This window comes from Dendrobium catenatum, unplaced genomic scaffold, assembly GCF_001605985.2.
Source record: "Dendrobium catenatum unplaced genomic scaffold, ASM160598v2 fragScaff_scaffold_716, whole genome shotgun sequence".
In the NCBI taxonomy this organism is placed as follows: domain Eukaryota; kingdom Viridiplantae; phylum Streptophyta; class Magnoliopsida; order Asparagales; family Orchidaceae; genus Dendrobium; species Dendrobium catenatum.
In genome coordinates this window covers 21,355,641-21,382,874 of record NW_021319178.1, presented here as the reverse complement: position 1 = coordinate 21,382,874, position 27,234 = coordinate 21,355,641, and the positions used below count along the sequence as shown (strand labels likewise).

Sequence of the window (27,234 nt, the reverse complement as noted above, 5' to 3'; positions counted from 1 at the left end):
GGCCTCATGGGTAGGTACTCAGCATCGTGAGATAAACTGATTTACACTGTTAATCATCATATGTTGTATATTATCACAATCATCACTATGCGGTGTGCATCATTGAACTGCACTGCGATCATGGTAATTTCTGATATGCGGCTTGAAAGTTTGCAATCATAGCAAAGAGCAACAAGCCTCAAGGCCATCGCTCAGTGGCGGACTGAGTGCAAAAAGCGTGGAAAGTGGATGGGTATGGGTGGGTACATCATCCCGAAAGTCACCATGAGTAGGGGTGGGTGGGCGAAGCTTGCCCGTGCAGAGCGTGAGTACCCAAGCAAGACCCCATGTAGGACTTTGTTAAGCAAGGTTCAAGAACTCTAATATTTTTTTCAAGAATGCATGACACTTGATGCATTGAAAAGCTTCGATTTGATGAGGATCAAGTGATTACTAATATTGAGAACTCTCATATAACGAAGGAATTTTTAATAATATATAAAAATATTAATTTAATCGCATATTAAATAATTGAAAATTTTTATTATTACAACATTAAATGATTAGCCATCTTTTATAGACTCATTTTTTTATGTTTCATCCTTCTCTGATCCTTTCTATACTAAGTTTAATGGACATATAAAACATAGATTCCTAGTTCACAGTAAGAGAAAAAATAGACCACTAAATAATTTCTTCTAACATATAGTAAGTAAATAATAACACTAGTAAGAGCATCTCCAACCAAAAAATTTATTTTTCACTTCAAAATGCAATAGCAATCATATTAAATAGTAATTCATCTCCAACCGAACTCCATTTTTTACCATAAAAAATGAATATTTTGTGAATACTCTTTCTCATCTCTATTTTTAAATCCATTTCTAACACGAAAAAATGATTTTGTGAATAGTGTGACATCAAAATTGACGTCGCATTATTCACGACTGAGATAAAATGTAAAAATGACTTTCCATTTGTCGTTCAAGAGGGCGCTCGGCGGAGCAGCAAATAAGTGAGTGACGCTCAGTTGGAGATGCCCTAAGAGATAAGCATGAGTGACAATGATATAGTACATCAGCTTTAAATTTGAATGCAAATATAATTGCCCAATTTTCTTCAATTTCAACTCATAGTAAGGCCTTTATAATACAACAAACAAGTTAATTTCTTTTATGTTTATAATCTCCCTTTCATTAACTGATAAATAAATATTGCATATATATTTAAAATACATGGATATGTATCCGGATGTATAAACACTTTAGTACGTATAGGAGCAAACTATGTAAGAGTAGGTGTAGAATAAATAAAGCTTCAAAAATATCAGAAGTCTTTTTGAGTTGCCATAAGTTTTTTAGATAATTTATACTATATTTATTATATTATGAAAGTTTTCATAATGGCTTTTAATACCGTATATAAAAAAAAAAAAATATGTCACAATATACCTTGAATACATTGTATTAAGATATATTAGTTATGTGTGAAAATCTGATGCATGTGCTGATCAATTGAATTATATTGTTACCTAGGATCTCAATTATAATGGTTAAGCTCGCTGGGGGGTTAGGGGTCCTCCCCTGCTTGGGTTCGGGGTTTTGCGCCTGAAACTTCTTTTTTTTCAGTACAATCGTACAATGCTACGATGTTGTGTTTCCAAGTGTTATGACATTGTATAGTTTGTTTGGAGATAGATAGAGAGCAGAGCTTTGTGGCACTCCAGACGCTGGCACTATGGCCCTATAAGGCATACATATGACAGAGAGTTGAGCGCCACGATGCTCCAAACTTGGCGTTGCAGCGCTACGAGACGGTTTGACAGTTTTCTTTCTCATTTTTCACGAAGGGTTACGTCCCTTGGTGATTTTTTTATATTTTCTCTTTGTTTGTTTGTAAGAGGATGGTGTAAGAGAGACAAGGTGAGAGCGAGAGAGAAAAAGGATTTGTACCATTCAAACGATGAACATGAGAAAAAATCTCTGATATTGAATTTACTGACCATTATGTCAAATTACATGTTCATGTTTCCAACAACTATAATGAAACTCCCACATACACACAAATTAAGACAAATAAATTTCCGAACACAAACCAAAATCATGTATATTTGAACAAAAGAGGGAAGAAGAAGATTTACCCGGCCCATATTCTGTCCAATCGGTCAACACTTTTCCTAGCTTGTTCAATATGTTCGGTATTTCTTCTAGATTTTTCAAAGCAATCCACACTCCTCCTGGACTTCTCCATGTGGTCAAATGAGAACTTGAGTTTTTCGTGCTTTTCTTTACTGCTCAACTTGTTATCATTGCTTCGAAATTTCTCCCTGCGGTCAGTGCTCTTCCTTGACGGTTCGAAACAGTCAGAGCTCTTCCTTGCAGGCTCAAACTTGTCAGTGTTTCTTCTGTAAGTGTGTTTTTGCACAGATGGTTTCTCTATAGTTGATATGAACTTCTTGAGATGTTTGATGTACTCAGGGAAGAGCTCCAAGTCACAGTGCTTTCCTCCTTTAAGCCATAGTGGATCGTACTTCTCCTTACACAGCTCCCACAGCTGTTTACCATGAGAACAATCAACAACATCATCTGCTGTTCCCTAAATACATCATATAAAGCACATAGGTAATGAGTGGTATTGCAGGTTATTATTATTATTATTATTTGTACATAATTGAAACAAAAGGTAAGGATCATAATGAAAATAAGCTTAAGATCGTCAAAAAAATTTCCATAAATTTCTATTTTAAGAAACATCATCAATAGCATATGGTTATGGTGAACATGGTAATATATAGAAACAAAGGTAGCAAATTTTAGGAACTAAAATGTCAGTTTCAATATGCCTCCATATTTCTATAAAGGCAATAAATACAATTGGCTGCACAAGAGACCAACCTTGTAGATGTTAATAAGGGAATACGTTTACAAAATAAAATTCATTGCTCTTATAAGTTTTAAGTAGACCAGCATTACAGATAGGAAGCACAGAGTTAAATTAGCACACCAAAAAATGACAATTGCATTTGGTCAATACAAGCATAGAGGCATATATATATATAGCTCCCTTCCATCCTCCCCCAAAAAAATACACAATTGGATTCTATTTTCTCCTTTTAGGTTTCTGACAGGACTTGTGAATGTAATATTTAAGGATAGGGAGGGATAGATTTGCAGAAAAAAATGGGAGGATAAATAATTATATATGAGGAAAGATGATTTGATGAAAAAGGAGACTTAAATGATTTGGAAATATGGCTAGTTTTTTGTGAAATATGATTGTACTGATCAATCGGGCTATATTGTTGACTTAGATTATGTCAGTCAATATTGATCGGCTAGCAACTGTAGTGAATAATTATTTAAGGAGTACAAAGTTAAACTTTGAGGACATCATGTGGTTAGTGCTGAACGAAGAGGTTCACAAGAAAGTGAATGATGAATATTTAAATACTGCTCTAAATGTCAAAATCAAAGAAAGGGGTTTAAACATAAATCTAAGTAGAGTAAGATCTAAATCGAGAATAGAAAAATTCAACTCAGAAAGATAAAACATTGAATGCTAAAACTATGGAAAGTAAGGTCACTTCAAAAAGGACGGAAATGTACCAAAGAAATTTGTTGGTGGTGGTCAAGACAAAGGGCATTCTACGAATATTTTTGTAGAAGAGTTTCAACATGATTCTTTGGTTTTATCTCTTAACAATGTTGAATCTTGGATTGTAGACTCAGGTTCTTCATTTAATGCAAGTTCAAGTACGGAGGTGTTTAGTAACTATATTCATGGTGATATAGGAAAGTGTATCTAGCTGACAACAAACCCTACAATTTTATAGAGAAGGGTGATGTTAAAATCAAGTTACCACATGGATCAATTTGGAAGTTGAAAAATATCAAACATGTTCCATGATTGAAGAGAAATCTAATTTCGGTGAGTCAACTTGCATGCTCAAGTCATGTGATAACATTTGCAGGAGACTCTTAAAATGTGACAAAATGTGTTATGGTGAGGCTCGTGGCAACATTGGATGAACTCTCCATGTAATCAACAAAATGTTTGAATCGGTGCAGATAACAGACATAAATATTGATACAGATCTTTGACACTATAGGCTTGGCCATATGAGTAAGAAAATTATGAAATTTCTCCTTTCTAAGAGAAAGGTTCCATATTTAAAATTATAAATATAGATTTTTGTGAAGATTGTGTTTATGAGAAGCAACATAAGGCGAGTTTTTCAAAAATTGGTTCAAAGGTTATGTCAAAGAAATTGGAATTAGTGCAAACAGATAAATGAGGTTCGACTCCATTTCTTTTTATAGTTTTGTTACAATTTTTTGATGATCACACTAATAATATATGGGTTTACTTCTTAAAATACAAGTCAGATATGTTTGAAGTGTTGAAGCAACAAAAAGCCATAATTGAGAATGAGACATGTTTAAACCGAAGTGTCTCAAATCAGATAATGGTAGTGATATCATCATAAGAAGTTCATGGAGTTTGTGTTTTGATTAGGATCAAACATGAGTTTATTGTTCCAAGAAGATTACAATATAATAGTGTTCCAACAAGTACATAAACAGAATTATCACAGATTGTGCTCGAGCATGAGACTGCATGCTGGTCTACCCAAACAGTTCTAAGCAGAAGCAGTGAATACTGCTATTTATCTGATCAGTCATAGCCCCTTAGTTCCTCTAGATGAAGGGTTTTCTGAGAATGATGGAGTGGCAAAAAGATTAGTTTATCTCACCAAAAAGACTTTGGTTGTACCTCTAATGTTCATATTAATGCAGAATCTAGGAGCAAGCTTGATCTCCTCACAGTAAAAACAACACCAAAGGAAAAACACAATAGAAATCAGCAAGAAAGAAAGCGATTATGAGCTAATTCTCTTTGATAAAGGCACAACACATCAAGACACATGTTGATCTACTATTCAAAAGGCAGATCGACTCTCCACAAATCCTAAGCGTCGCTAGAAACAACTCTAAAGAAAAACTACAACAAACACACAAATCACACAATGAAAATTAAACCTAATTAACCCTATATAAGCCTCCCTAATTTCCTTTCAAATCTCAATTCAAAACAGCCCCTTTTCCTTAAATAAATCTTTTCTAATTCCCTCCCAAATCTCAAATCAGCCATCTTTTCTTAAATAAATCTTTCCTAATTCCCTCCCAAATTTGAATTCAAATCATACCCCCTTTCCCTAAATAAAATTTCCTAATTCCCTCCCAATTTTGGTTTCCTATGAAAGTAATTAAAGGTGGTTTTATTCCTCAAGGTGGATTTATTCCCCTTTAGATCCCCCTCTTTCCTTGCCCACTGTCCCTACTAGTGGGGCATACAAGCTCCGTCAATCCATCAATACTCCCCTCCCAGCTTGTCCTTAAGGTGGTACGAAGAAAAATGTTATTGAATCATACAGTACAGTTCTAATGTTGATTTATAGTCAAGCACATCATTCCACTATATCAACACTTCTCTAGCTCCTCCCACTATCGAACATACTCATTTCACTTCCCTTGCCTTTAGGATTACCTCCATTTCTTTAGTCAAGGTCATCGACAGTGTCTCAGATGGACTGTGGCCGCAAATAACTTTTCTCAGTTGGGATACATGGAACACCAGGTGTATGGTGGAAGTTAGGGGGTAGCTGCAAACGATTCATCACGACACCAATCTTCTCCACCACCTAGTAAGGCCCATAATACCGTGAAAAAACTTTCATTTCTTCTTCGAGCTAAGGTCTTCTATCTGCAGAGTCGAATCTTCAAATACATTTCATGACCCACCTTGAACTGCATGTTGAAAGACTTCAACTTCTCTTTTATAATTGCCCTTGAAACTCCACTATGGTTGCCCCATTAGTTCCTACAGGAACAACACTACCAGAAGAACTTTCGCCTTGAACAGAAAGAGATTGCAAAATCTTTGCCCAAGCTACCCGTTTGTATTAATTTGCATTTTACTGCACAATTCCTCTGTGCCTCTAAACTCAATCATCACCAAATAAATCCTTTGCCTATGATCTTCGAATGGATCTAACCATGTAGTGGATATCATAATGAATAGACAAGTCAACACAAGATCCTTATATTGCTTAGATTTACCATCCAAGTTGCTTTGAAGTGCTTACATAATTCACATTGTAATAGTAGCCAGTTGGGAAGTTGAATCTTCCCTTGCCTTTTCAAATTAAACTCATGAAAAATAGCTTCAAAGTTGATTGATAGTCAAATAAAAACTTCATATAGTTAATCACATAGCTAGTCAGAGGGTGTAGAGTTCCATCCATCACACCAATTTTTGTTGCATCTTCTTCCACTGCTTCCTTAAAATCACCAAAAGTTTCTTGAGAAGTATAGGCTAAGCATCTTGAAAGATTATGAGCAGCATCCCTTGTCTCAAAACAAATTTTTCCTTCCAATATCGTATCAATTTCAAAATGAAGTTCGCACATTATTTCATACATGTCTAGAAGCACAAACAACTTCTCTTGCTTTTAGCTATAGCATCCCCAAAATTAAAAAGCATCAACACATTGTCTATTGTTACTTCAACAAAGCAATAGTCCTTAAGAATACTAATAACATCAAAATTTTGATCAAAGATTTTTCTTTCTGCAACACACAGGAGTTTCACATTATTCCTTATATAATGAATCCAACTTCCAATTTTAGACTCTAGAACCTCCCATGGCATCTTCTATACATCCTCTTTACTAAGCTTTTCCACTCCTTCACCCTGAATTTCCCTTGCCATGATTTTAAGAGAAACCTTGGATATGTATAGAATAGGATCCCCCTTGACCCTCACCTTCCTCCCTCGCACTATGAATTCCATAGTCAATGCCTTCTAGCTCACCTTAGTCTCCTCTGCAATTTGCAACCACTTCATGCTCAAAATTACATTTGTTCTCTCTAACTCTAAGGAAAGTAAATCCTCCCTCACCTGAATCTACTACTGTGTCACCATCAGGCCTAGGCAGATGCCTCTACTCTTCTCCACCTTCCTTGTTCCCATCATTACCCCAGAACATCCCGTATCGACCAGCTTCAGCCCCAACCGATCCACCATCTGATTGGAGATGAAATTATGGGTTGCCCCACTATCTACCAGAGCTACCACTGATTTTGTCCCTTCATATTTATGGTGTGATTTGAGATAAAACCCACCACTTAGTTCAAGGAGACCTCCGCCACATCTAGCTAGAAATACTCCTCTAGAGTCACCTGCTCATCATAGACTGTAAGTGATTACATCAAACAGTCCTTGCAATGATGGTCTAGTACAGACTTCTCATCACAATGGAAACACAGCCCCCCAGCCTATTTCTCCTAACCTCTGTCTCAGTCAACCTCTTAAAATTTCCCCTAGGTCGTGCTCCCAGTCTCCTATCTTGGGTTCTTCTCTCTGAATAAGCACAGGCTGTGCCTTTGATGCCAAAAAAGTAGTCATCATCTAATTTGAAGCTCCCGAACTGTTGCCATTATTGCTTCTCTCAAGTGAGTGTTTGTCCTCCACCATTTGGGCTAGCTCTATAGTCTCTCCCAACTCTCGTGGCTTCAATAACCAGACAACAATCATATATCTGGCTTGAGCCCCTTCATGCCCTCATTTCTTCCTCATAATTTTTCTCCTCATGCCATATCCTTCATCCATTTCCCTCCTAGTTATTAGCTCAAGAGGTGGCATATTTTCATTGTCGCTCAAGATTTATACTCTCGATCATCCCCCATTGTGTCAATATTGGGGTTTCCCCCACTTCTTTGACCACCCGCAAATGCTCTCGCCTCCGATGGTGCTAGTTGAGTGTGAAGCTCCAATATTTTTTTCATCATATCCTCTAGGTTAAAGAACTTTCTTCCATCAATTTCATATTTGAGTTAGCCAACTTCTCCTTCTGATTTCTCTCCAAATCATCCACTTTCTTCGGCACTGTCACGACCCAGCCATATATCAAATACATATAACAAATGCACTATAGAATACTTCTCAAGTTTTGAGATGAGGAAATTTTGCTCATTTACAAGGTTCTAATTTGCATTCTTACTTATCAGAAGGTTATTTTGTTTTACTGAATAGGACATATTAAAAAAGTTTATTTATCTTGAAGAAAAAAGAAGATTATATTGCCGAATAATCAAAACGTCATTTACAGTCAAACATATGCAAGATTTTTACAATAATTTAAAAGCGCAAATGTGAGCAGTGCTGCGATAAACTAACCAAAAATATATATACTATATGCAATTGGAGTAAACAAAGTATGCATGAATGTTTAAAAATGATCAAAATGTTAACAAAAATTAAGGATGGACTTACATGTATTATGAGCACAGGACAGCTGACTAACGGAATTTTGTCAATATTCTGAGAAACAGAAACAGACAAAATATGGTAACCAACTTATCAATTTTGAGATGAAGAATACCAAAAGAAATATGGATAAAATTAAATGGAATAGGAGCGTCAACCTTGTAGATGTCAAACCAGTATGTACGTTTTACAGGATACATAACTCTTAAACCAGATAAAATGGGGCTGTGCAGAACAACTGCTCGCAAGGAGGGAAGTCGTGCCGCCAGATCAAGAGTAGGTCCACTTCCAACAGACTGCCCATACATGATAATGCTTTCATCTTTTGCACCATAGTTCTCTCTAAGACACTTATAAGCAGCCTCTATATCAGCATACGTATTCTGCTCACTTGGCTACAAAGAATAAACAAAGACTTCAGCTTTTCATTACAAAAATTACTCTCATTTCCATCATTTATTATTCTAGACTACAAATCACCATCAAAAATACAAAAAGATGGCGTGCAATAAACCTTTCCAGACGACTGCCCATAGCCAGAATAATCATACCTGCAGAAGTATGAAATTTTGATCAGAATTGTGATCATTAAAGCAACCACCTTAATTTGGAGAAGACAAGACGCACAAGGTGACCTGAACAATGTAAGTATGTACGCATAGGGTGATTTAAACATTAGAAGCACTAATAAACGAACATTGGGAGTGAATAATAATAACAAGCTGATTTTGGCCATTACTTTAAGACGAAGCTTAATTCAACCGAGTTCTGCCATAACTTATGTCTTACTCGTGAAAATCACTTATTTTCTATTTGCATCCAATCTTCTGTAGGTTCCAACTTCCCTCAAACAGAACTCTGCCAGCACTTACGTCTACATCACTCTACCATCGCTTATGAACTACAAGGGTCAGTAGAATGTCCTACTAGTGTCGGGAGAATAGCTATGGACAGAAAAAATGAAGAAAGAAAAATTAAAATAATTGCAAAAGGCTACACCAAAAAGGCACAAAAGGTTACAAGATTTGGCGAGACTGAGTTGCTTGCATCCATGGCCCAAATAAAGAAGCATTTTCACAAAAAAATTTGAGAAAGGCAAATCATAATTTTCTTTTCCAGAAAAATACTCTACTTTATCGGGAGAAGTATGATGAAGGATCAAATAGCAAGCTATGGGATTTTGAGAAGTAGATATAAAGATATCTTTAGTTGTATTCCCAATTTACAGCAACAGTATGGCACCATCACAATCGCATTAAGCACCACCAAGCTTGCACCGGCATCATCATGCAGTGGCAGGTCACCACGGCCACAAACGAAAGCACCAAACATCTCTCTCTCTCTCTACACACAAGCATCCATTTTTATAAGCCTAATTAAGGTAGTGGAAATAGATTCAGAATCTAGATCATATTTTTGTAAAATCTAATATACAATGAAAAAAAAAAGCAACAACTTTTTTTAACTAATTATTATATATGAACAAAAGATAATTCATTTGAATTTATATTTACCTATAAGACCATATGTTGAATATTTGACTCAATCTTATTTCATGTTTTGTACAACATATTTTGCACAGAGTATGAAGGAGTGGTGCACTGGATCTTGATGCCAAGGAAAAATTTTTATGAGAACAGATGAAGTCAGATGAATAACATTTAAAATGAAAGATCAAAACACATCCATCATTTTGCATACATTGGGTCGAAAGCCAAATGGGCTCATGAAATATATTAACCTAAGATTGTGTGAAGTGTTGCTTTTGCCTCAGTATGTGTTGATATACAAACTAAAATGCCTATATTTTCATGAATATCTCATATATATCATGCATAATTGATCTAATATAAAAGATCTCTCGACTGGTGTGGTTTGCAAGCTCGAAGGCTTCTCTGAAATACACTCTAAGGATTTCATGAGTAATTGTATGAATAAAGGCACGCCCTCTCAATTATGTTTCTTAAAGTGCATTTATGAAAATCCCTATCTCAATAAGGGTTCCTGTCTTAATAGATACATGCAATTAGAGGATTTCAATATGAATGAGTACCATTAGCTAGGGCTCTACTCAGCATCATCATCTTGCAGATTGGTAGCATGTTGTGCAGTAAATCTATTTATAAGAGCTTTAGCCTTTTCTTCGTTAGAAGTTGCACTACTAGGGTTATAGAAGGGACTAGTTGATGTAGAATTAAATGCGTAGGTAATTATGTAATGTCAAAAATACACGCCTTTTAGTTAGAGCGAAAATAATTATGTTTACTTTTAGCGATTTAAATAAATATTAAAACAATAAAGAGGTGATTGAAGCTTAGGCCAAACTACATGTAAGAATTAGAATCATGAATAATCAATTCTAATCAAGTTTAGCATAGCATGGGGGATTTTTAAAGGAAAACCCTATTTTAACATATAGATTAGGCATTAATTGGATCCACTCACTCACACTCTTGAGGTAGGCGAAACAGAGATAGATTGCACAACCTTTATGATGCCACAAATTAAAGGGAAGACTTGGAAAAACAAAGACTTGGAGGAGAAATTTACCCTTATCAGGATTTGGAAACAATGCGCCACTGAGCGGGAGAGAGTTGTTCGTCGATAGCAGCGGCGAAGGAGAAGACAATCCTTTCGATGTAGTCTTCAACGGTACGGTCGACCTCCAAGTTGATGTCGAAGAATGGTGACTTGAGGATGTCAACTTTCCCTTAATCGTCATAAACAAAACCGTGATCAAGTTCTGGATCCTCCATACATGAGTGGACAACAAATTGAAGCTTGGAGAAATTCTGGACGGCAGTTTCCTAGCTCCTCAAAATCTAGACAGCAGTTTCTTGCTCCACGAAAATCTGGACAGCAGCCGAGAAAGCTTCTGGTCTTCAAGAAGTTGGTTCTAGGATGAGAAAACCTAGGTAGTTGGCCAGGGGAAACATAGGACAGCAATTAGAAAAGAAAACCTGGGTTACTTCTCTTGCATAAGGGACATGCAATTTAGGTCAAGGATCAATTCCGGAAGAATCAGGTTTTAATGGCAGCAGTACTTTGGGAGGTTAATTAGAGGGATTTGAATTTGACTTCCCAAGGAAAGAAGGGGCAAAGGGAGGGGCGGCACCTTGATGAATGAGGTGATTAGGAATCCCAATTGAAAAGGGGGATTAATTGAGGAGAGAAGGAAGGAGGGGGCCGGCGGCTTGTATAGGATGGGGGGTTTAATTGGAGGAGTTTGTGGGCTTCAAAAATTCGGCCCCGACCTCCACCCGCTATTGCTTTTTCCTCGGGGGGAGTTTTAACGGAATTAAGTTCCGGGATAAATTTTGAGGTGGCAGATGGATTTGTAGATAAGACACTACCCAGAGATTTCACCCTCATTTTGTGAGGACTTTATGATATGAGTTCTGGTTTCCTATAGGCGTAAGCCCCTAAAGTTAATTATCCCTTCCGATCACGAGAGAGAACTTTCGCTTAAGGCTAGTCGTCAATGAATATGTCGTACCCTTAGATATGCAGTATCCGGCATATAGTGGCAGCATTGGGCTTAGAAAATTTGAATGGTTTGATATTTAAAATTAGAAATTTTCATTATCTTGCACTTAAAGCAGATGGTGGGGGAATGGATGATGGACTCGATCAAGATCCCATGGTTCCATCGTCCCGGACCATCGTGGTCCCAGATTTACTTAGTCAGAGGAGGTAGTCAACCAAACCAAACAGAAGGATCCTTATCGGCAGCCATGGGTTTCTTCGTCCAAGGGTACCTTGTAGACCTAGGTTGAATGTTTATCTAAGGGGACAAATTTGAATCCACCTTAGCTAACAGAGGGCTTTGTGCCCTATCAATCATATCATATTGACTTATATCTAAAGGATTTGATGTCACTAAGGAACATATTGACTCTGGCCATAACATTTATTTCGTGGTGTTATTCGACGGCAAAACCATTTGATGAGGGCCTCGGGTCATAACCGTTTATTATGTGGTGTCATTTGGCGGCAAAACCGCCGGTCATAGGACACGTACCACGTCTTTACTAGCAGGAGATTAGTTGAGAATGAATCCTAGTGATATTTTCGACTAAGCATTAGCCCTATGTGAGCTGAAGTAAATTTCACTTTGTCCACCAGGCAAACTGTTACGAATGGTGGATGGATTTTGCTTTAAGTGTTTCATGGTTGGATTTCAATTTTTAAATACTTGAAATTTGGAATGGTTATGGAATTTTGGATCTTCATGGTACTTAGGTAGAATTTGAAATATTTAAAATTAACCCATCCGGTTGAGTCTTCTATTCAACATGGTCATCGGGGTGTGTGAGGTCATTCATTGATTAAACCTTGTCGAGTCTGTCGAGCTGTCGACAGAGGATCGGATACGTCACAAGCTTTGTGTCTTTATTAGTGAATTTTCATTATTACAGGCCTTGAAGGCCTAATATGAATGTATTAAGACAAATATATTGGTCGCCGCAACCGTATATTTATTTGATGATTCGAACCTTGTCGACCTCTATTGATCCGCATAGAAGGATAGGGTTCGAACTTGAATTCACTTATTGACCCGCGCAACATCCCTAGACATCACGTGTGTATCCATAACACGCTCGCCGAGCCCATGCGGGTGTATAATTTTATCGATGAATCTTTTTTATAAAGGGCCTTGAATGTGTTCACCTACATGCCAAAGTAGACTATTGACATATTATGTTTATTGTCGACTTCTCTACGCGTATTGATCGGCGATTTAAATGTTCATTGCATGCTGACTTTGTACTCATGGGAGAATGATGTAGTTGTTTGCAAATCAGTGTAATAGAGGAGTTGTTTTATCTACTACTATGTCTTTCACATTCTACTCATGAGAATATCAAATTCAGTAGGACCCTTCTAATGAATCAGCACATTCATCGTGTTGTACGTCATTGCAGGTAGAATAGAACTTCTGTTATTCCCTTTCTAACTTGTAGATAAACTATCGTATGTGTGTCAAGCCTCCTATAATGACTTATAGGACCTCCTATGCATCGCAGGTTTATTACACTCAAGAATCATTTTGCCCCCTCTTGTTGATTAGTTGGTTGGACACCACAAGTCATCTTGAGTCTATTGTTGATCATTCATGGGCGATTACTACTTGTCGATGCGTGCTTGCCAGCAAATACCATTTGGAAATCGAATAATATATATAATATAGTATATTAGATGTATACTTCTTCTTTTTGGCTTTTTTTTTTTTAGATCTTCAATGTGAATTTATAAAGCCTTTCCCTTTAGTCCAGTTGAGTTCAAGTCTTAAATTTGAATGTTGCAAGTTCAAGTTCCTCATAATTGTCCCGATTTATAATCTCGGGTCATTGTTCTTTCAAGTTCAAATCAAAGTCTTCCACATTCAAGTTCTACTTGATGTTGCTCAACTCAAATTCAATGTTCACAAGTTCTTGCTTTGAGCTCAAGTCCAAGCAATCCTTTTAAGTTTGAGTTCGCTTAAGTTATTTTGGTCCAATCAAATTCAAGTTAAGTTCTGTTTGTTTGAGTTTTAGTTCAGGTCCTCTTCTCAATATATTTTCATCGGTTAAGTTCGAATTTTGTTCAAGTTCACTTAAGCATATTCCATCGTTGTTTGCTTAAGTCCAGATCCCAAGTCAGTCCGGACTTCGGCAGCCTCCCCGTGTCACCCCCGTTTAGGGGATAACTACAGGAGCCTGGGCCTTCCCACCATGCATAATAAAGGCGTGTATAGTAGGTGTCCTTAGAAGGACACCGCGGTCATGTCTTCTTTCCCACCACATGCAATAAAGACGTGTATGGGGTCTTCGAGGGTATCTGTTTTAAAACACAGTTGAATTTTCCCCAGCTCAAAGGCACTTATAAGTGACCACGCCTCGCCGTAGGCGTCGCATCGGGGTCTCATCCCACCACGCGTAATAAAGACATGTATAGCGATTTTTCGATGCGCCTCGAACGCCGAAGTAAGGCTTTTAGATGATTACTCGCCTCGTCATAGGCGTCGCACCGGGTCCCATCCCACCACGCGCAATAAAGACGTGTATAGGCGATTTTTCAGTGTGTCGCGAACTCTGAAAATAGGCTCTCGAGGTTTTAAGGTTTAAGAGTTTATACCTTTGTGAGGAGCAGTGCCAACGGGGTTGACACGTGGATCAAGCCAAAAGAAGAGCAAGCATCCTTGCATGTTTCTTTTTTCTTCTTTATTTTATAATTATAATTAATTTTGATAAATAATTATAATTAATTAGAACTAATAAGGGTTAATTAGAATTAATAATGATTAATTATCATTTAATAATTAATTAATTACAATTAATTAAGATTAATTGTACTTAATTATAATTATTGATTTATAATTAATACTTATTAACTAAAATTAGTTAAAATTAATCACTAATTAATTATAATTAATTAGTAATTAATTGCAATCAGGCTGCTTAGACACAAGATTATACATGATATGAGCATAATATAGTATAAACCATTTGTTTCCTTCTCTTTTTTTTTGCCCTAAGGACTTGTTCGGCAACATGATTTATGTGGAATTTGGCCGAACAAGCTCACGAAGGGGAGAAAGTTACCTTCACAGCGTGCGGGCTCCTATTGCTACCCCCAATAAAAATAACTCTTATGAGCAGTTATTATAATTAATCCGTAGGAAATAACTACCGGTCCTCTCTCTCTAATGATAAGGAGTTAGTTTGTGCTATAGAGAATTAACTCATGAAAGAAGAAAGTGAAAGGAAAAAAGGAGAGAAACCGTAGTTCGGAATTTAATAAACTCAACATGAATCAAGGTATATTTTTCTTCCGATTAAAATCTTGTGAAAATGATCGTGTTTAAGGTCTTGTGGATTTAAGACTTATGTAAATTCTTCTTCTTTTTTCGATTTCTTTTACATAATTTATTTTACATAATTTATGATGCGAGTTCTTGTAAAAGTTAGAGAACTTAATCTTAAATAAAGTTCTTGTAAGAATTCGAGAACTTGAATCTTATATGTGATTATGTTCTTATAGGAAATTTAAGAACTCTTGAAGTCTTATAGTATTAACCCCTATAATGAATAGAAACTTAATGTGGAGAGCCTAAATAAGTAATACAAAATAAGGAAGGTGGTTTATTTTTTTCTCTAATATGTCCCTCAAGATGGATTCCCAGGAGAATGCACCAAAGTTGATATGGAGCCAATCAAGGCAATGACTAGAAAGGGGCTTGATCAATGCATCAGAAAGGGTATGCATAGATTGTTTCAATAGAGCATAAAGAGAGAAGGGTGTGTTTGTTTCAAGTTATTGTGAACATGTAGATGTGTAGGTAAAGTTCGGACACCATTATGGTGAGTACCCTGTTGTTGGCAAAGTTGACAATTGCCAACATAGGGACAAGCTTGGTTTTGGCTAGTTTGGTGACAAATTTGGAGTATTTTTTGGATGTAGGAGCTACTATTTTTGTAACTAGATATGTTTTTGAAGGATGAATATTTGACTGGTTTTTTAGCAAGATCGGCGATATCAAACATGTGAGAGAAGCTTGCTTCTTTCTTGCTTCAAATTTGAAATAGACCACTATATTTATAAGCTTTTTATGTTGTTCCTAAAAAATGATGGGACTCTCAAACATACATGCACAATTGAGCATAGATCCTTGTATTATTCATCAAGGCTTAGTAAGATTGAATAGTCGAGCATGGCAAATTGATGCAATCAAAAATTTAGAAAGATCTAAGATTGCAAAAAAATAGTCTTTCTTTCCAAAATAAGAAAATAAACACTAAATAGACAAAATACCTAACAAATAATAAGGACAACACATTACAACGACACCTTACAACTCATATATTTAGAACAAAAAAACACTTAAAATGGGGTGGTCACTTGCGGAGAGAAGAAATAGATAAGAAGCCCGATATGAAGTTATAGAAGAAGGAGAAGACGAAGAGGCATAGCTCGCAAATTATCCAAAAACCCTTAGGTTTTCTTTCCAAAAATCACTCCATAACACTCTCTAAAATGCCACAAAACAACCTATATTTATAGGTGAAAAGAGGGAGCCAAACAGCCCAAAACAGCCGCCTAGGGAACCAATCAGCAAAGGGAGGCAGAAGGCCAACAGGCCACGGCTGGAGCAGCACCCGAAGGGGCCAGCAGGACACGGCCAACAAACAGACATCACAAGGGGGAAAGAACCGAACTTGGAGAGAATCTAAAGGCCAAACAGAGGAGAGGATGAACCCGACCAAGCAAAGGAAACGAAGGGCCACAACCGAAGGGGCCAGCAGGACATCCAACGAACAGCCAGCGCAAGGGGAAAAGAACCAAACTGTGAGAGAACCGAAAGGCCAAACAGAGGAGAGGATGAACCCAGCCAAGCAAAGGAAACGAAGGGCCACAGGGGGAATTAATCGCCTCCCCCCCCCGCTGCTTACATCAAATTCTCCTCCGGTTGAAAGAGCTCGTCTCCTGATGAGTTGAATATGGACTTTCCTTACACATCAAATGATTCTTATCCAGTTTTGAAAAATTAAAACTGCATACTTTCTTTGGATTTTCTCTCTTTCTTGCTTGAATTTGACCTAAAGACTCGACAAAAACCTAAGCTCTTATACCAAATTGATGCAATCAAAAAATTTGGAAAAATTTAAGATTGCAAACAAAATAGTCTTCCTTTCCAAAATAAGAAACTACACGCTAAATAGACAAAATACCTAACACACAACAAGGGACAACACATTACAAGACACCTTACAACTCATATATTGAGAACATAAAAACACCTAAAACAGCTTTACCTTGATTGAGAAGAAATATACAAATGAGGTGGTCATTTGCGGAGAGAAAAAATAGGTAAGAAGTCCGAGACGAAGTTATAGAAGAAGGAGAAGACGAAGAGGCCTAGCTCACAAGCTATCCAAAAACCCTTTGGTTTTCTTTCCAAAAATCAATTCATAATACTCTCTAAAATGCCACAAAACAACCTATATTTATAGGTGAAAATAGGGAGCCAAACAACCCAAAACAGCCGCCTAGGGAACCAATCAGCAAAGGGAGGCAAAAGACCAACAGGCCATGGCTGGAGCAGCACCTAAAGGGGCCAGCAGGACACAGCCAACGAACAGCCAACACAAGGGGGAAAGAACCGAACTGAGAGAGAACCGAAAGGCCAAAAAGAGGAGAGGATGAACTCGGCCAAGCAGAGGAAATGAAGGGCCACAGGGGGAATGAACCCCCCCTGCCAACGTCACAAATTCATTGGAAATAACTATGAAAAGTTGCAAGTACTTGGTGATTGCTTCCATTTCCTTGGTAAGAAGATGATGATCTTCTTATAGTTGGGTGAGACACCCTCAAGATAGTTTGGCATAGATATTGGCAAAAGTATGCTAAGCCTCTTACGGTGTGCATGACAAAGCAATGAATGGGGTTAGATTTGGAGAGATAGAACGGGCAACGACATTGAAGATAAATTGATCATGATGGATCCATAATATGAGTAGTTAGGATTTTGTATGAAACTGTAATTAGTGTATAAGATTTTGACAGGATAGGATCCATCGATAATTATACTCAATGTGAGTGGTATAGAACTGGAATCAACATGAAAAGCAGTTTGAGGCGGTAAGTTTGATTTGCGTATTAATGCGATGACAATGAGGAATTAAGATATACCAAATGGGTTGAGGATGACGTAAGCATTGTGATTGGAGGAAATGGTGGAGGAGGAGCCGGCCATGGGAGGGAAGAAAAACTTGATTTAATTGGGTGGCTCTTCTAGATATAGGGAATAATAATTCGGGGAAAAGGTCACATCTTCTATTAGGACCTTAGCTATTTATGAATACAAAATCATATAAGAAAGGAAAATGCATTAACACCTATAATGAATAATGACATAATGGTTAGAGCCCAAATGAGTAAATACAAAATAAGGAAGCTGATGTATGTTATTAGAAGCAAAGTTCAAGATTGATTGAACATGCCCATCTCCCGCTGGAAAGTCCTACAAAAGCTTGGCTCCAAACAAGTACATTTGGAAGCTACAACGATAGAGACACCACACCAAATCACATGCAGAAATCGAAAGATAAGAATACAACAGTTCGCAACGCCCCGCTCAACCACCCAAAATTCCTCCAATTATCACCAACTAAAAAAAAGGAAAAGCAGCCTATTTATTTCAAAATAAGAAAAAATAATAATTAAATAGAAAAGGAAGTAGAGAAAAGTTACAGCTGCAGATCTAAATCAAATAAGCGGTCTCGTGATGTTTGATGTGTTCCAGATGTCATTACTAGAATAATTTCTCTAAGAACCTACGACACTAAGGTCCTTCAAACTGGTTCCACTCAAACTGCTCCGTAGATGAGAAAAAAGAGGAAGTGAATGGAGTAACAACATTGCAAATCCCTCAATTACTTCGTTTAAACAAAGTAACAACAAGAGATCTGCAATGGTTAATTAATTGGATACAATATAACTAAAAAACAAGTCCGATGTCCGACGTTTCTCCTCCCAAGTGTCAACAGCAGAGCTATCATCCTTCAAAAAATAAAAAGATCCCCCAATACACCAAAATGCAAGAAAACAAGAACCAAAGCAACCATTCTCAACAACAACTGAGCCGAGCCCCCATACAAAATTCAAAACCATGACAAATATTCACTCCATGTCTGTAATGACTGGAATAACTGTCTAGAGGCTGGAATGCCCATTATAAATTAGCAGAGATGCGTACCCCATGAGGTTGAGGCGGAGGTGGATGCTGAGTTCGATGAAAAGCTCGTACATCTGGCCGAGGTCGGTAGCGTTTCCGTGAGAGTAGAGCAGCGTCGACGAGGCCATCGGGTTGCGGATATAGATCGCAACGATCTCTGTTCCCCGTCGCGTGGGTAACTGCATCACCTCCACATTTTCTCGGTGTGGGAACCGACTAAGCGTAGTCAGCCCCGTTACCGGCTCCGTGACTAGCTCGTACGAAGGCGGGCTAGGTGGGAAGAAGGCCAGCTTCGCCGCCATTGATGAGGTCACTCCCCCCATTCTCTCTCTACCTCATTGCAGTACCCCGCAGAACCGCAACAAGAAGTGAAGTAGAATAATAAGTGAAGTTGGCTGCGGTGGCCAATTATTATTATATAAACTTTTTGAAGTTTGTGGAAGGGTGGTCCGGTATTTATATTAGAAAAAAAATATAAAAATTTTATGAATAAATAAATAAATAAGAGATTTTAGAAGTTATTCACAGTATTGTATAATTAATGCAATGAATTATCTCTCATTAAATAAAAAAAAAAGCAAATACAAAATTTTGTATATCATCAAATTTAAGATTAAATGTTTAAGTAATGTTATGTATTATTGTTGTGTCCTGGTATATTCGCGGCGGTAGAGAAATATAAAATTTTGCGTCTTAGTATTGTACGAAGATTCGCTATGCATTTAGGTAAAGAGATAGGGTGTAACATTTATAAGTCACGAAGATTTTTACGTGGGAAACTCCTGAAAAGGGGGGAAAAGCACGGGGTCTAGCCCAGTTTGAATGAATCCACTATTATTTGCAATTGATTACAAATGAGGTCATTCCTTAGGGGGGAGGTGTTGGCTCGATGTATATTATATGAAGTATATTGTAGGAATATAAAGAGTCACTGTTGACATGTTCGTTTGGTCGGAATGACTGTAGTCGATGGGTGACGTAAGTCAGAAGGATCGTAGTCGGCGGGCGACAGAGGTCGATAGGACCGTTGTCTGACGACGGAGGTCAGAAGGAAGGCGCCAGGTAGAAATCTGGCAACGAGCGACGATCGGAGGTCCAGCGTCGGGTAGAAGCCCGAAATCAGTGGCGGGCGGGGAGAACTCCGGCGTTAGATGGTATTCAGGCAAAACTCTAGAGCTATTTGGAGATCAGACATAATTCTGACATCACTTGGAGATCAGGCAGAGTTTCGGCATCACTTGAATGTTGGGTGTGATTTGGATGGACAGTCAATACTGAATCCCTTGATCGTAGACCGTTCATCAGATATTTGAAGGTCTTAATGATATCGAAATTCGGCGATCTTGTGCTCGCTGGATTCGTCTCGTCGGACCACTTGATTCGACTATAAGCATGTCATGTTTGGAAAACGTTTAGTAATCCAAATAATGGTTTAAACCTTCCAACAACGCTTCAGATCTTTGATTCAGACCCATTTGTGCTCGGTTTGAGTTGAATTTGGTGTCGTTGGGTTTGTATTGTCGCGTGGGTAACTGCATCACCTCCACATTTTCTCGGTGTGGGAACCGACTAAGCGTAGTCAGCCCCGTTACCGGCTCCGTGACTAGGTCGTACGAAGGCGGGCTAGGTGGGAAGAAGGCCAGCTTCGCCGCCATTGATGAGGTCACTCCCCCCATACTCTCTCTACCTCCTTGCAGTACCCCGCAGAACCGCAACTAGAAGTGAAGTAGAATAATAAGTGAAGTTGGCTGCGGTGGCCAATTATTATTATACAAACTTTTTGAAGTTTGTGGAAGGGTGGTCCGGTATTTATATTAGAAAAAATATATATATATTTTATGAATAAATAAATAAATAAATAAATAAGAGATTTTAGAAGTTATTCACAGTATTGTATAATTAATGCAATGAATTATCTCTCATTAAATAAAAAAAGCAAATACAAAATTATGTATATCATCTAATTTAAGATTAACTGTTTAAATAATGTTATGTATTATTGTTGTGTCCTGGTATTATCGCGGCGATAGAGACATATAAAATTTTGCATCTTAGCGTTATGCGAAGATTCGTCATGCAATTAGGTAAAGAGAGAGGGCGTAACATTTATGAGACGCCAAAATTTTTACGTTGAAAACTCCTGAAAAGGGGAAAAAAGAATGGGGCCTAGTCTAGTTTGAATGAATCCACTATTATTTGCAGTCGATTACAAATGAGGTCCTTCCTTAGCGGGAAGGCCTTGGCTCGATTTATATTATATGAAGTATATGTTGTAATATAAATAGTCATTGTTGACATGTTCGTTTGATCGGAATGACCGTAGTCGATGGGTGATGTAAGTCAGAATGATCGTAGTTGGCGGGCGACAGAGGTCGGTAGGATCGTTGTTTGACGACGGAGGTAAGAAGGAAGGCATTAGGTAGAAATCTAGCGACGAACAGAGATCCAGCGTCGGGTAGAAGCCCGAAGTCAGTTTGCAGCCAGGGAGAACTCTGGTGTTAGATGGTATTCAGGCAAAACTCTAGAGTTGTTTGGAGATCAGACATAATTTCGACGTCACTTGGAGATCATGCAGAGTTTCGCCGTCACTTGAAAGTTGAGCGGAACTCCGGCGTCACTTGAAAGTTGGGCGGAATTCTGGCGTCACTTGAAAGTTTGCGAACTCCGACGTCACTTGAAAGTCGGGCGGAACTCCGGCGGTGGTCGAGGAATTTCTTCCCAACTCTTCTTCTCTTATCTTATTCTTCTTATTCTTCATTGGATCCCCCCTTATGAGAAATGAGGGGATATTTATAATTTTTTTGAGGATGACATGATCCGTAAATAAGAGGATCAAGGGCAAATGTTGAGTGGTTTGGATGGACGACCGATATTGAAATCCCTTGATCGTGGACCGTTCATCAGACATTTGAAGGTCTTAATGATATTGGAATTCGGCGATCTTATGCTCGTTGGATTCATCTCGTCTAGCCACTTGATTCGACTATAAGCATGTCATGTTTGGAAAACGTTTGATAATCCAAATCATGGCTTGAACCTTCCAACAACGCTTTGGGTCTTTGATTCAAACCCATTTGTGCTTGGTTTGAGTTGAATTTTGTGTCGTTGGATTTGTATTTCCGAGACGCTCAGTTGGACTGTAATTTTGCTGAAATAGTAGTTCAAATGATCCCAGATTTAATTTTTAAAGTTTCCATCCTGATTTTGCCTTGAGATTCGTGCCCGGCCAAGTTTCCAACCTGATTTTTTGACCGATATATTTTAAAGGGCTGAACAGTAATTGTACACGGCCACTGGACACGGGAGGAACCAACAAAACCTAGTTACCCGCCTAAGGCAAAGAGAAGTGGGAATCCCATTGAACTTGCAGGAAAGGAGCACTAGCCGAAGAAATCGCATCGCAAAGATGGTCAAAGTTGCCACCTATTTTGCAATGGTATTCGGGGCTTTCCTTTTCTGGGAGTCCATGGACAAGGTCCATGTTTGGATGGCCCTCCACCAAGACGAGAAGGTTCTGCTTTCTCTCTATCTCTCCCTGTTCTGCTTAGCATCGCTTGCTATTGTGCTGTTTGTTTTGATCCAGGCTTTAATTGAACACAAACTAGGTTTCGATAATACGTTTATTTCAGTTCGTTGATTTCTTTTTCTGTTCTGTTGTTATAAATTCGGCCATTTCAGCTTCTAAGCCCTTTTCTGCTTAGAAACCATTTCAACCATCATCATCATCATAGGGCTTATCTGAACTGTTTGAGGGCAGCTTTATGGATCTTCATTCTCCATTCAATCCTACAGATTGCAGCTTCAGGCGTTAGATCTATTTTGCTTAAACTTTTTTGGCAGCTTTTGAACATGTTATGTGTGCTTTACCTCTTTTCAGTTAATCCTTGCGCTGATTTTATTTTTGTCTTATCACTACTACTCTTCATCACCGAAATTTAGTTTTAAATATTATATTTTCAATAAATTCTTCTTCTACAATACTTTTCATATAGTCATTTCTCAATCCATCTTTCAAAATCCATGGTAACATTTTCATTTTTGCCACATTTATCTTTGTTATCAATGTATTATGTTTTGTCCGACACTTTTATTCATATAAAATAATTAGACAAATTTATCTTTTGTTATCATGGCATTCTCTTATCACATAGCATTTCTGAGATATTTGTTGCATTTAACCACCCAACATTAACTTTAAAAATTATGCCCTCATCTATATTAATTCTTCTATATAGTGGATCCATAATTTTTATAGGAAAATTTGCATACATACCACTTTATTTCATGCTATTTACATATCTAACACCCAAAATATTAATATCACATGCCTATCACCCATATACAACTTTAATATCAAATATATCACTCCTATAATTCATTTTTATCATTCATACCATCCTATAAACTTTAATATTTCATTCCATGCACCACACCCAAATTTGTTCAATGAGTGGTAAGCATGTAATATTAATGTTTTGGATGTTAAATATATAAATAGCATGAAATAAAGTGGTATGTATGTCACACACGTGTTCCCTTTATATTCTAACAATATTAATTGATAGTTATCAATTCATATCCACTAAAATTATGAATCATATTCAATTTTTGTCATACTATTCCTAACTTCTTTATTTTTTTAACAGTTCTTTTATTTTAATGTTATTTTATTTATAAAACAATTTTTCTTATGCAAGTGAGATGCACTAAAATATATATTAAATGTTTTTAGAAGAATCTTTATAAGAAAATGGACTTAATATCGTTTCTTGATTTAAACCTTTTGTGGTTGTGAAGACTTTGGTTACTCCATGACTACTTAGACTTTGGTTACTCCATGACTACTTCAAATGCTCACTTTTTTTAAAAGTTCTTGTGGTACTTATCTCATTCCTTCTCAAAACAATAGAAAACATATGGAGATCGTTCTTTTCTTTATATACTTGATCATTATTTTCCTTAACAAAAAGCAACCTCTACAATGGATCCATTTGGTATAAAATCATATTGATTCTTTAAGATGAATTTAACTCTTTAAAGTACTCTTTGTCCTCATTCCCCTTTCCCACCATGCATGGCGGACCCCGAGCTTGAATGGGGACTTGTGTTCGACGCTCACGGCAACCTCGACATCCATCGATCGCCGTTCTTCGACGCGGGATTTGAGTCCGACCAAGATACTGTTGGAGCCTACTTGGATCGAATCCTACCGACGCTCATACACGTCATCGACAAACAACGCCTAGACTCCGAGTGGATCATTGACGGCCGTCCACCCGCTCCTTCGAACCCGGCTTCCTTCCTGGCGACAAGTCCTCTCAAGATCACTTGTCTATTAGTGGCGTTGCTAAGTTTACTTTCGATTCTCCTCCGCTAGCCACCACTTTCAAAAGGAGTGACGGATCTCAAGGTGAACGATCTAGATTTTAAATTTGGGGCTTTGTTATCATTAGCTATTTGCATTATCTAAATGTTTAGTTGTTATTTTGCAAGTTACCGTAATCTCTACATGTAATATATTTCCCTTACTAAATCTTACATTAACTTCTTAATTCAATCTTGAGCAAGCAAAGATTTATTTTTAGCAAGATTAATTTCATCACCTTTATTAATTTCGCCAAGGAAATTCTTGTTCATCGCATATTGTTTCACATCACTAGAACATCTAACTTATCAAAATCTCTGTTTCATATCCCCTGCTTTAAGCCTTTTGTATCTACTTCTCTACTCTCTCAGTACTTAGCTTTTTACATAAATCGTCAAAAGCTATTTCTTACCCCTTTACAATAATTTATCTTTCTTATAGCAAATGTAAGCTTCAATAGTAGCATCCTTTTCTCCACCCCATCAAAGTTTTATGTACCAAATCACTTATGTTTAGCATTCTATTTATATATTAGAGCCAACTGTTTTACTTCTCAGTCACTGGATGGATGCAAAAACTGCTTACCCAAAAAGCATGAACTACGTGTTAAATTCATTTGATGTTTCCAAGTTTTATGCTGGTTTCCAGCCATTTATTTTGGCTCCCGAAGAAATTCTTGTTTTCCTGCACTTGCAACTTTATTGTTTGCCTTCGCAACCTTTGTTGTGATAAAAAGTTACTCTTTATATTCACCTAATTTTCATAATGACAATTTTTTGAGATTTTTAGCTATAAAGAACCCAGCTTCCATTGTGAAAGCTTAGTGGAGAAGAGTTAGGAGCTGGGTTCTAGTGTAGGAATGGAGAGATGGCAGTGTTTTACCCATTTGGGATAAACCACTCTTCTTCCACGCAGCCTTAGGGAACCTTATGTACTTTTGATGGTCAATAAACAATAAATGATGAAAGAAACCAACTATAGTGAAAGGGCAAAACTTTATAAGGCTGTGATTAAATTAGATGCAAGTTAATAGGATTTTCATGCAAGGAAATTTTGAATATAAATCACTTTGTGCGTTTGTTAATCATATGCTGTGAAGCAGTTGATGTAAATTTTCCATTTAAATATTTGTTACGCTTTTCAATTTGGATGTTCATTTGAAATTAGAACATAATCAATTTGCAATTGTGTAAAGTTACATGTTAATCCCAAATCATAGGTGGTTATGTTTTCCTAGTTATTATTTACCTCATTTTAATGAATATATTTGTGGAACAGGATATTCTTCTATATGTCCTTTAGCTAAATATATTTTCTTCTTTAAGCTATGACTAATTACTTTGATCTGATCCTTTATTCCACTCTTCCTCCTTCAGCAAGAGAGACTTGAAAGAGAAAGGGAGATCAGGAGGATGAAAGAAGAACTATTGGCTCAAGCAACAGAAAAGGATTCTCTTGCATAGTAATATATCTGGTTTGGATTTGTTGGACGCCCAGACTTCTGTTTATTTTTGTCTTTTTATCTGACTTATTATCATGGCAACCCTAAAAAAAAATCTGTGGACTATACTTAAAGGTCTTTGCACAAGCGCAATAAGCTTGATAATAATTATTGTTTATCTTCCTCTACCTCAGGTTGAACTATTTTATGCGTACTTAAACGTACACATGGATACTTTATTCCTTGTTGATTCTATGTTTACTGACAGTTAAAAGTTGGATTAAGAACTCTTGTATCACAAAAAGGCTATGGACATCATATCCAACCATGATGCTAGAAATTCTTTGTGCCTTGATTTGTAGAGAATCATGTACATATAGTGATTAGAAATTAAGGCCAAGTGATTGAACCACTTGCTCTTGATCATCTGGGTGTGCAAGCAACATATTGACTAGAAAAAAGCACTTAATAAATCTTTAGTGTGTTCCATATGTGGACTATCATTATCACTCGCTCTTGCAGATAAAGGAGGTGTGCTGTTCAAGCAACATACGGATTCTCTTTTCTTGGATCTATTGCATTTTTATGTACCACTTTAAAAGAAAACATCATTTGTGTATGGTAGAAGGCTGGTTTCGTTCAACATTAACACATTCTATAGACCCAATAGATTCAAAGGAAGGAAGTCCTTATTTTGTTTGTTTATTATTTAGTGAAAAATTTGTTAAATAATTAGTTTGTATTCCACCGAACCTGCTGGATCTATATAATGCATTAGTGTAGGAGAATATAATGCATTAGTGTTGGAGAAGACCATCCTTCTATTGCAACTCGACAGTTGTTTTTTTTGAGGAGCTACAGATTTTTGGTGACTTCAATGTGGATATTAATTCATGGAAATAGCTTGAAAATATTTAATTTTGAGATTTTGATAACCCCCGAGCTCAGCAGCTACTGGTGCCTGTGCACCCATCGAATCTGCTCTAGTTGATGGATGACTTAGCTGAGAGTTGGAAAAAAAATGTAATTTTTCCAACACTTATGGATGAGATGTTTTCAACAAGCTAAAAGAATTTACTTTTAAAATTTATTTTACTTTGAGTGAATGCTTACTATATACTTTTGCATCAACTAACAAATAATTGTCTATATTTACTATATACTGCCAATTAGTGAAAAAATATATGAGTTTGATGATCTTGACCCAACTAGTAAAATATTTATTTAATAGTATAGGATTCAATGGTGATAAAAATTTGGGTTTTGATAACCATACTAAGTTTAACTTAGAGCTGAACCAACAACAACAATAAGTTTTTATCCCACTGTGGGATCGGCTACATGAATTCTTTTTCTCCATTTTAACTTAGAGCTGAACCGAGGAAGAAAATTTATAGGGTGATA

At 37.1% G+C, this 27,234-nt stretch overlaps 2 protein-coding genes and 1 pseudogene across 3 annotated transcripts; 1 reads left to right on the top strand and 2 right to left on the bottom strand.

The window, feature by feature from the left end:
- Positions 1–1,944: 1,944 nt before the first annotated feature.
- LOC110105171 (alpha/beta hydrolase domain-containing protein 17B) lies at positions 1,945–19,432 on the bottom strand. 2 transcript variants are annotated; one of them, XM_020834562.2, is made up of 5 exons: positions 19,046–19,432; positions 8,822–8,858; positions 8,466–8,702; positions 8,314–8,361; positions 1,945–2,574 (listed from the first exon to the last, which is right to left on the bottom strand). In XM_020834562.2, the coding sequence occupies exons 1-5, from the start codon at positions 19,345–19,347 to the stop codon at positions 2,116–2,118; spliced, it is 1,083 nt and encodes a 360-aa protein (XP_020690221.1). In that variant the 5' UTR covers positions 19,348–19,432; the 3' UTR covers positions 1,945–2,115. The 2 variants fall into 2 exon arrangements, with proteins under 2 accessions (XP_020690221.1, XP_028552015.1); XM_028696182.1 differs by having other exon boundaries at positions 1,945–2,532.
- Positions 5,370–8,129, bottom strand: LOC110105153 (annotated as a pseudogene).
- Positions 19,433–22,318: 2,886 nt separating the features above from the next.
- Positions 22,319–26,083, top strand: LOC110105159. Its single transcript, XM_020834550.2, has 2 exons — positions 22,319–22,535; positions 25,766–26,083. Exons 1-2 carry the CDS (start codon positions 22,431–22,433, stop codon positions 25,850–25,852), a joined length of 192 nt encoding a protein of 63 aa, XP_020690209.1. The 5' UTR covers positions 22,319–22,430; the 3' UTR covers positions 25,853–26,083.
- The last annotated feature ends 1,151 nt before the right edge of the window (positions 26,084–27,234 follow it).

Bases quoted from the DNA above. Each gene is read 5' to 3' on its own strand.
- LOC110105171 (XM_020834562.2), bottom strand. From the start codon at position 19,347: ATGGGGGGAGTGACCTCATCAATGGCGGCGAAGCTGGCCTTCTTCCCA. The intron at 8,703-8,821 runs GTTTATTGCACG...TATTCTTTGTAG, and splicing joins ATGGGCAGTCGTCTGGAAAG to CCAAGTGAGCAGAATACGTA. The intron at 8,362-8,465 runs GTTGACGCTCCT...TCTGTTTCTCAG, and splicing joins ACTGGTTTGACATCTACAAG to AATATTGACAAAATTCCGTT.
- LOC110105159 (XM_020834550.2), top strand. From the start codon at position 22,431: ATGGTCAAAGTTGCCACCTATTTTGCAATGGTATTCGGGGCTTTCCTT. The intron at 22,536-25,765 runs GTTCTGCTTTCT...TTCCTCCTTCAG, and splicing joins CCCTCCACCAAGACGAGAAG to CAAGAGAGACTTGAAAGAGA.